The 9237-nt window shown below is 46.3% G+C and overlaps 1 protein-coding gene across 5 annotated transcripts in view; it reads right to left on the bottom strand.

Annotated features, from left to right (window-relative positions):
* Positions 1-5144: 5144 nt before the first annotated feature.
* Positions 5145-9237, bottom strand: part of myt1la (myelin transcription factor 1-like, a) — a 53677-nt gene continuing 49584 nt past the window's right edge. For all 5 annotated transcript variants that reach the window (XM_038305371.1, XM_038305370.1, XM_038305375.1 and 2 more), the window contains one exon: positions 5145-5923. In XM_038305371.1, coding sequence (XP_038161299.1) covers positions 5783-5923 — 141 coding nt within the window. In that variant the 3' untranslated portion in view covers positions 5145-5782. The remainder of the gene's footprint in view (positions 5924-9237) is intronic.

Genomic DNA, 9237 nt, shown 5'->3' with positions numbered 1-9237 from the left:
CATTTAGAAGAAGGAGCAGGAAAGCTTCTTGCAGGTGTTGCAACACAAGATTTATTCAGAGCAACAGATGGCAACACCGACATGATAGAAACTGTACAAACTCCACGATTCAACAGAAAAGTCCCACAGAAACTGGTGACCTTGAAGGTGTCAGCAGGAAGTCATGCTGTTCGGTAAGAAAAAAAAGCTTTTAACATAAAGACAGAAATCAGATATATATATATATATAAAAAACCTTTTTCAGATCGTTTCAGGTGAGGTTCTTCATTCAGGCATGTCAGAGTTCACATCTTTAAATTGTGCTTTAACTCCTTGGTTCTCCATGAGAACCATGATAGAAAAAAAAACCAAAGCAGGAGGTTACAGCAGGAGGCTGCGGACCAGCTTCATTCAAGGAAAACTCCTCCTCTTCCTCCCTGATGACGCTCAGCTCATTCTGGATTCCTTCAGGTTTGATCAACATTTATCAGAATAAAAATCAGAAAGTAACCTTTGACCTCCTCAGGCGTGTTAATCCTGGAAACACCGGTGAGGAAATCCAAACAGGCTGGAGGACGTTTAAGGTCAGAATCAAACCTATTGGTGGTGAAGATTCTCAGTCATGCAGGTCAGAGTCAGTTCAAAAAGTAAAAAAAAACAATCCCCTGGACTTTGTTTCCAAGTTTGAAGACGTTTCTCTTCCATCCAGGAAGATTTTTCAATTCAAAATGTCAGAAATAGCGTTTAGTTCCAGGTTTTATATAGCAGCCCAACAAAGCCTGGAACTAAACGCTATTACTGACATTTTGAATTGAAAAATCTTCCTGGATGGAAGAGAAACGTCTTCAAACTTGGAAACAAAGTCCAGAGGATTGTTTTTGAACTTTTTTGGAAAAACCTGTTTTGGTTTTTATTGCTGATTTTGCTCTGAGAATCAAACCTTTAGTTTAAACTGGGCTGAACAGGAACAGAAGCAGAACCTCAGAGGAGCCGTTTTAGCGCTCAGGAAGGTGCTCATATAAGCAGAGGCGTCCAAACTATTCAGGTTTATTCCTCCAGTATTAATCCTGCTGTTTAAAAAAACACTTTTATTGAAGTTAGAGGATCAAATTAAAATTTTTACTCTAAAGTGTAAAAGTATCATTATTAAAATTATAAAAGTAAAAGTAATGCAGGAAAAATGTTAAGGCCAGAAGCTTTACTGCTCTACCCTAATAAAGAAACAATTTTCAACAAATTTTGGATGCTAACTTCCTTAAGGGCTGGTTATCGTCCTGCAGCAGTGTGTCACAGTTAGCTTGTCGCAGATATTTCTGATTTATGCCCAATATTGAAGCGTGGTCTGCGCTACGTTATTCCACGCCACAACGCCAGAGGGCCAATCAGGAACTGGCTAGGATTGTGGGTCTCCGTGTGTAGGTTCGATGAGCTTGTCCGCCGTCTACAACCCCTCATCCAACAGCGGATGACGCACAGCTAACCCGTGAGTGTTCCCCAAAGACTGGCCGTGGCGTTGCGTGTTTTGGCTTCAGGTGCAAACCAACAGACCGTTGCTCAGAGCTACAAACTAGCATCCTGCACGGTGTCTGGGATAGCGTCCGAGGTGTGCCAGGCGCTGTGGACGGCGCTAGTGTCACTACTCGAGCCATCCAAGAAGCACGATCTGTCCTGCGCATGCGCCATCCGCTCATTTGCGCATCCCGATAAACATCCTGGGTCGCCCTCCATTTTATTCGGTTAAAGTCGTAGGGAAGCGGCCGTTCCAACCGTTGCATTTCCAAATTCTCCCGAGTGGTGCCCGACTTTACACGAGTGAATAAAGTGAATGTGATTGGTCGATTATCAAGGGGGCGGGATTGTTGTGGCGGAAGGTTCGCGAGAAAGTCTGATTGTGGCCGGTTTGTGGGAAGCATCTTGCTAACCAGTTAGCATCTTAGTGCTAGCAGGTTCCCAATGGGAAATTCCATTGGGACCAAGTAGCACTAAATTGGTGACTTAGAAACGACGCTGTCAAGGAACGCTATGGACAGCGGAAACATGCTAGAGGAGGAGAGTTTAGTGTCGGAGGTCGTGGATGAGTCTCCTCCGTCATCCATTTTTTATTTAGAGGAGGAAAGCGGGGACGAAGATGTTGTGGAAGAGGACGCCAGGGCGGCAGAAGCTTGGTTTGGTGTAGAAGGCTTCCAGCCGTACATGTTTGAGCCCTTGCCTCGCAACGCTGCCAGTTCTGTTAGCTCTACGCCTGCTGAAGACACAGACGTCCATCCCCGTGAACACTGGGACGCAACTCAATGGGAAAGGAAAGGATTCTGGTTTCTACCGTTGCGTATATTAGCTGCGACATATGAATCAAGATGCTATGACCGAAAACATTTGATTGACAGACGACCGTCGATCTATGATTGGATGAATTTAGGTGTTCAGGCTGACGTAGAACTAACTGGCCTGCAGAAGATAACGGAAAAAAACAGATTTCACGACAGAATATTTTTCTTAAATAGAAATGTTCTAAATTTTGGGACAATATGGTCTGATAAAGAGAACATTCATATACATGTTTAAACCAAAATTATTTAACATTTAAATATGATTTCCCTACAACTTTAAAAAGACCTAAATTACATTTTTTCTCCCCAAAAATAGTAAACGTATGAAAAATATAACGTGTTAAAGGCTAATAATGTATTTCTTGAGAAAATAAATGCATTAAAATCCTTTCTGTTTTATCCCTGGGGATCCTACGCTACTTCTGGTGGCTAACTTTTTTAGTCTTTTTGAGTTTTATGTTTTCGTTTCGTGTTAACATTAAGGCATATAGATCTTAATCTAAAGAAAGAAACAAGTAAAACGCAGAAAAACATGGTTTAATCCTATTTAGCCGCACAGCTCTGAGCGTGTCCCATGATGACGTCAAAGAAGCTGTTCAACGGAGAAAATGTCAAAAAGCATCAAAATTGTTTCAGAAAAGTCATAAGATATTTTTTTAGGAGGTGTGTATTAGTATTCTTTACAGAGTTAAGGATAGAAATAAGTACTTTTAGTTCCATAATTACATTATTTATGGACACCCAGATTTAACCTGTTTGCGCATGCGCAGGACGGATCGTGCTTCCGGGACGGATCGTGCTTCTGTGACAGATCGGGTTTCCGGGACGGATCGTGTTTCCGGGACGGATCGTGTTTCCGGGACGGATCGTGCTTTCGGGACGGATCGTGTTTCCGGGACGGATCGTGCTTTCGGGACGGATCGTGTTTCCGGGACGGATCGTGTTTCCGGGACATCCGGGACGGATCGTGTTTCCGGGACGGATCGTGTTTCCGGGACGGATCGTGTTTCCGGGACGGATCGTGCTTTCGGGATGGATCGTGCTTCCAGGACAGATCGTGCTTCTGGGACGGTTCGTGCTTTCGGGATGGATCGTGCTTCTGCAACGGATCGTGTTTCCGGGACGGATCGTGTTTCCGGGATGAATCGTGTTTCCGGGACGGATCGTGCTTCTGTGACAGATCGGGTTTCCGGGACGGATCGTGTTTCCGGGACGGATCGTGTTTCCGGGACGGATCGTGTTTCCGGGACGGTTCGTGCTTTCGGGATGGATCGTGCTTCTGCAACGGATCGTGTTTCCGGGACGGATCGTGCTTTCGGGACGGATCGTGCTTCTGTGACAGATCGGGTTTCCGGGACGGATCGTATTTCCGGGACGGATCGTGTTTCCGGGACGGATCGTGTTTCCGGGACGGTTCGTGCTTTCGGGATGGATCGTGCTTCTGCAACGGATCGTGTTTCCGGGACGGATCGTGCTTTCGGGACGGATCGTGCTTCTGTGACAGATCGGGTTTCCGGGACGGATCGGGTTTCCGGGACGGATCGTGTTTCCGGGACGGATCGTGTTTCCGGGACGGATCGTGTTTCCGGGACGGATCGTGCTTTCGGGATGGATCGTGCTTCCAGGACAGATCGTGCTTCTGGGACGGTTCGTGCTTTCGGGATGGATCGTGCTTCTGCAACGGATCGTGTTTCCGGGACGGAACGTGCTTTCGGGACGGATCGTGTTTCCGGGATGAATCGTGTTTCCGGGACGGATCGTGCTTCTGTGACAGATCGGGTTTCCGGGACGGATCGGGTTTCCGGGACGGATCGTGTTTCCGGGACGTATCGTGTTTCCGGGACGGATCGTGCTTTCGGGATGGATCGTGCTTCCAGGACAGATCGTGCTTCTGGGACGGTTCGTGCTTTCGGGACGGATCGTGCTTCTGCAACGGATCGTGTTTCCGGGACGGATCGTGTTTCCGGGACGGATCGTGCTTCTGGGACGGATCGGGTTTCCGGGACGGATCGTGCTTTCGGGACGGATCGTGCTTCCAGGACAGATCGTGCTTCTGGGACGGATCGGGTTTCCGGGAAGGATCGTGCTTCTGGGACGGATCGTGCTTCTGGGACGGATCGTGCTTCCGGGAAGGATCGTGCTTCTGGGACGGATCGTGCTTTCGGGACGGATCGTGTTTCTGCGACGGATCGGGTAGAGACAGGCTCTGCAGAGTCTCTGCCATCAGATACCAAACAGGAAGTACGCATAGTGGAGAGCAGATGTGGAATTGACCAATCAGAGGCCTCCTGTCTGCAGCACTGTGGTCACCTACAAATTGCGGAGGAGCACCAGCGTGTCTGCGTCAGGGGGGCGGGGCATATTTGCATTAACTGCGACCTGGTTTGTTAGTATAAACCAGGCTTTAGACTTCATTTCTTTAGTTTTATAACTAATAGTAACGGTGTCAAATTCAACTTTGCATCGTCTTTTATTTTGGTATGCGGTGAACAACAAGTTGGGGCAGCACCGAGTCCGACCACAAAGAAATTAATTGTCTGAATGAAATGAACTATTTTGATGGTTTTTATTTTCTTTGAATACAACAGGCCATAAAGAAAATGAGCTTAAATGAAAGAAAACTAACAAAGAATAATTACTCCAGTAAAGTTTAGATAGTTAACATTACTCCTAAAGTAATGAAGTATTTGTACTTTATTACTAAACGCCTCTGCTTATATAAGGAGGTTTTAGGGAGTTTTGCTTTGGGGGAGAAGCGGAGCCGTGACGGGACGGTACTGAACGTGCTCCCATAAAGTGCATGCATGATGAGGTGTGATGAGGAAATGTCCCCTCAGGTCGCCATGGCGACCCAAAGCCCAGATACTTTTTTTTTTAACCCTGTAAATCCAGAGAAGCTTAGAATAAAACATCTAAACGTGAGAACAGAGGCGTCGGGTTCCTAAAACACAGATGTAGGAAAAGATTTATACAAAATGATCACATTTATCGTCAGTAAAAACGTCGCTCAGCTCTTCATTCACCGATTCGTAAGAAATTGCATAATCCCACACGGTTCCTCTCACACAGGGTCAGCAGTCCAGTCAGGTGGCAGATTGTCTCCTACGTTTCCTGCAGCCGTTTGCATTTCAAAATAAAAGTCAGAAAGGAAACCGGCCCAGTGGATGATGGGATCTGCAGCAGAGAAAGATCTACAGGAACGCTGGAGTTCGACTGCAGACATTCCCGCCACGCGTCTCTGCTTGGCTCCCAGTTGAACCAGTAAAGCCCGGTCGGTCCTTTAATAAGCTTACAGGAAATAAATAAATCCATTTACAGGATGAGCCGCTATAAACAAGACGTCACATTATTTCAGGTCACATGAACAAGATGTTTGAGGTCCAAAGCAAAGCAACAGCAACCAGGAGAACAGAACCAGACACCGATGGAGCGGAGAGGAGAAAAAAAAAACAGCAGCAGCTCAGATCTGCTCCCCGTCAGACCTGGATCCCCTGAACGGCCTGGCGGATGTTCTCCAGCAGCGCCTTGTTCTCTGGGCTCTGGTACTGGTCCTGGTGGGTGTACATGTCAGTCAGAGTGCTCACATACGTGTCAAAGTTCTGCTCGTTCATCGGTTCCTGTCCAACAGAACAAAGCCGGGCACAGAGAGGAGAGAGGAGAGAGAGAGTGAGAGGAGGCCACCATGAGGGAAAAGGTCTGGAGAACAAGCAGGAGGAGGGGAACGCCGTCAGGAAAACACCTTTCCTAAAACTCTACCGGCAAACCGAGGAGAACCAAAACCAGTGCAAAGCATGCAGAACTCAGGAGAGGGATGGCTCGCCAGTGGAGGATGGAGACGTTCAGCAGATGGAGACAAAAATCAGGACGTTCACGGACAGAAAGATGAGATGAATCATCACGCCGTGAGTTGGAGCAGCTCTGGCTTCAGAAGCGTTGGACCAGTTTAGCTACGAGGAACTTAACGTCCAAATCTGAAGACGCTTCCTGGAATCAGGAGGTGAAGGAACCAGTGGGAAGAGAAGTTTCACCAGTTTGATGGATTTATGGATCAGAAACACCTGAGGGTGAGGAACAGGGTTACCTGTCCAATATGGCTGTGCTCACATAGAACGTAGTGCATCATTGATTAGCACTTTTTTATGGCCCTTAAAAAGTACAGACTTTCAATTATTCAGTTTGATAAGATGTTTCTGTTGTTTGTAAAATGGAGAGAAATATAACTTTCAGCTGTATTGCTAACAGCAATTAGCACCAAATCGCACAACAAACCCGACGTTTTCCAACTTGCAACCGGAACGTTTATGGCTGCTGAATGTTTGGGACTAATCCAGAGCCTTCTCCGTGGCCTCTTATGCTACGTCACACAGCCGCCTGAAGTCGCCCAAATCCGATTTTATTGCCCATATGCGACCTGGATCTGATCTTTTCATGACAGTTTGATCAACATAGATACGATTTTTTCCACTGCGACCCAGCCTACTTGTAGCCTCTTGAGACCATCCTGATCTCGCGAGCTTTCAAGGTTTCACTCGCAGATCAGTCTGGAGACTCTCTGTTAAAGAAAATTTGGAGCCGTTAACCAAACGAACGTCCAATCAGCGTTGGCTTTGAGGCGGGTTGAGGTGTGACGCAACGAGAAGCGCGACAGTTCAGTCTAAAGAACATGGCGGCTTCAGCCGATGAAACTAGCGTTAGCGTGGCTATCGAGCAAGTTTTATGGGAATTACAGAGTATTTCTTCACTGAAAGAAGAGCAAAACACTGCTCTGGAGGCTTTTCTCAGAGGAAAAGATGTTTTTGCTCTTCTCCCGACTGGTTTCGGCAAGAGTTTGATCTATCAACTGGCTCCTCTTTGTCGTCGCTCTGTTAGTACGTCATATGCTTCGTTGATCTGATTGGTTTATTTGGCCCGTCTATCACCAACATAGGCCAATCAGCTAACCAGTATTTTCGCCCCTTCCCAAAATTACTTCAACGGAAGGAGTCAGGTTAGCCTACTTGGCTCTGTGGCTCCGAATCCGATACAAATCTGATTCAGGTCGCGTTCATCCGACCTAAATGTCATTGTTACTCAAAAAAGATCACTATTCTGCGTCTTGCTACGAAAAAGCGGCAAGAAAAACAGCAACCATGCCAAACGATGATGCTGAGAGCAGAATTTATGTTTAACCATCTTGTTAAGTTTGTATTTTTTTAGGTTGGGAAAGATCGCTGGTTGCACTCGAGGACTAGCATCTATGTTTACATCCGTAAACACAGAGCACGTAATGACGTCATCGTGTCCTCTACTGCACATGCGGGATACTTAGGTTGTATGACTGCAGTTCAAACAGGAGATCACATACAAGTCGCATATATTTGGAAACGTGAACAGCAACGCAAAAAAAAAATCGGATTTCACAAAAAAAAATTGGAATTAAGCATCAAGGCCTGCAGTGGAACGTAGCATTATAAGCCCAGCTAGCTTTCAGAGACACATTGATCCTGACTTTGGTCCTTCCAGGTTGGACCAAAGCAACATTGGAGCCTTGGAGTCTCTGGTTACCATGGTGACTGCCTCCATTTCTGGGGAACCGTGTCGAACCAGGCAATAATATCGCTTTGCTTTTTATCAAAACTGTAATTTAAAGAATAATACATTCAAATAACCTCTAGAGTGAGGCAGAACACAAGTATTAAGATTACTGAAAAAACTATATTTTTTAAATAATGCTGGGGCTCCAACATGTATATTTATTTCTGCTCATGATGTCAATACCTGGAATAGTAGGTTGAAGTCTTTTGAGAGGAAGCTACAGCGTTAATAGATCCTATTAGGTCTGACAGAGCAGAGAAATTATCTGTTCTTCTAAGCTAAAAAATTCAAAAAGCAGCAAAGCGAAGGAGACCAGCGGATCCGGCTTTAGTGCTTTGGTGCTAAGCTAAAGCCGGACATACACTGTTAACCTGACTCCGCCAGATGGATTAGCTCCACATATCCATCTGGAAACCTTCCGTTGAAGTAATTTTGGGAAGGGGTGAAAATACTGGTTAGCTGATTGGCCTATGTTGGTGATAGACGGGCCAAATAAACCAATCAGATCAACGAAGCATATGACGTACTAACAGAGCGACGACGAAGAGGAGCCAATTGATAGATCAAACTCTTGCTGAAACCAGTCGGGAGAAGAGCAAAAACATCTTTTCCTCTGAGAAAAGCCTCCAGAGCAGTGTTTTGCTCTTCTTTCAGTGAAGAAATACTCTGTAGTTCTGATAAAACTTGCTCGATAGCCACGCTAACGCTAGTTTCATCGGCTGAAGCCGCCATGTTCTTTAGACTGAACTGTCGCGCTTCTCGTTGCGTCACACCTCAACCCGCCTCAAAGCCAACGCTGATTGGACGTTCGTTTGGTGAACGGCTCCAAATTTTCTTTAACGGAGAGTCTCCAGACTGATCTGAGTGAAACCTTGAAAGCTTGCGAGATCAGGATGGTCTCACGAGGCTAGCAGTTTGTAGCACAGCTCACACTGTACGATGAAACCGCAGGGTTTAAAAGTTAACATTTGACGATGTTCGCTCTCACACTGTGCGACCCGACACTCTGATGTGATCTACCTGCTCAAACTGCACGTCTAAAAACCACTCAGGCTCGTCAATGTGGAAGAAGAAGAACTCCCATGTTTGCGCATGTGCAGTGCGCTAGGTTCTGGTAAATCGGCTTCTAGCTCAGGAGGTCCGACTGAATTTCAAACTAGTTTGATTTTCCCCCGACCTTACGATTCCCGATGGTCGTTGGAGGCTGATCGCCCCTCGTTACCTCGCACCATCAGGCTGAAAGTCGGCCCGATTTAAACAATTCTCACACGACTGGAGAATTGTCGCCAAAAGGGCAAAAGGCGTTTGGTCCAGTGTACGCCCGGCTTAAGCTGCAGGTGTGGTTGCAGGAACGGGT

This window comes from Cyprinodon tularosa, unplaced genomic scaffold, assembly GCF_016077235.1.
Source record: "Cyprinodon tularosa strain WSP-4 unplaced genomic scaffold, ASM1607723v1 ctg557, whole genome shotgun sequence".
NCBI classification, from domain to species: domain Eukaryota; kingdom Metazoa; phylum Chordata; class Actinopteri; order Cyprinodontiformes; family Cyprinodontidae; genus Cyprinodon; species Cyprinodon tularosa.
This window is presented reverse-complemented; position numbering and strand designations above follow the sequence as displayed.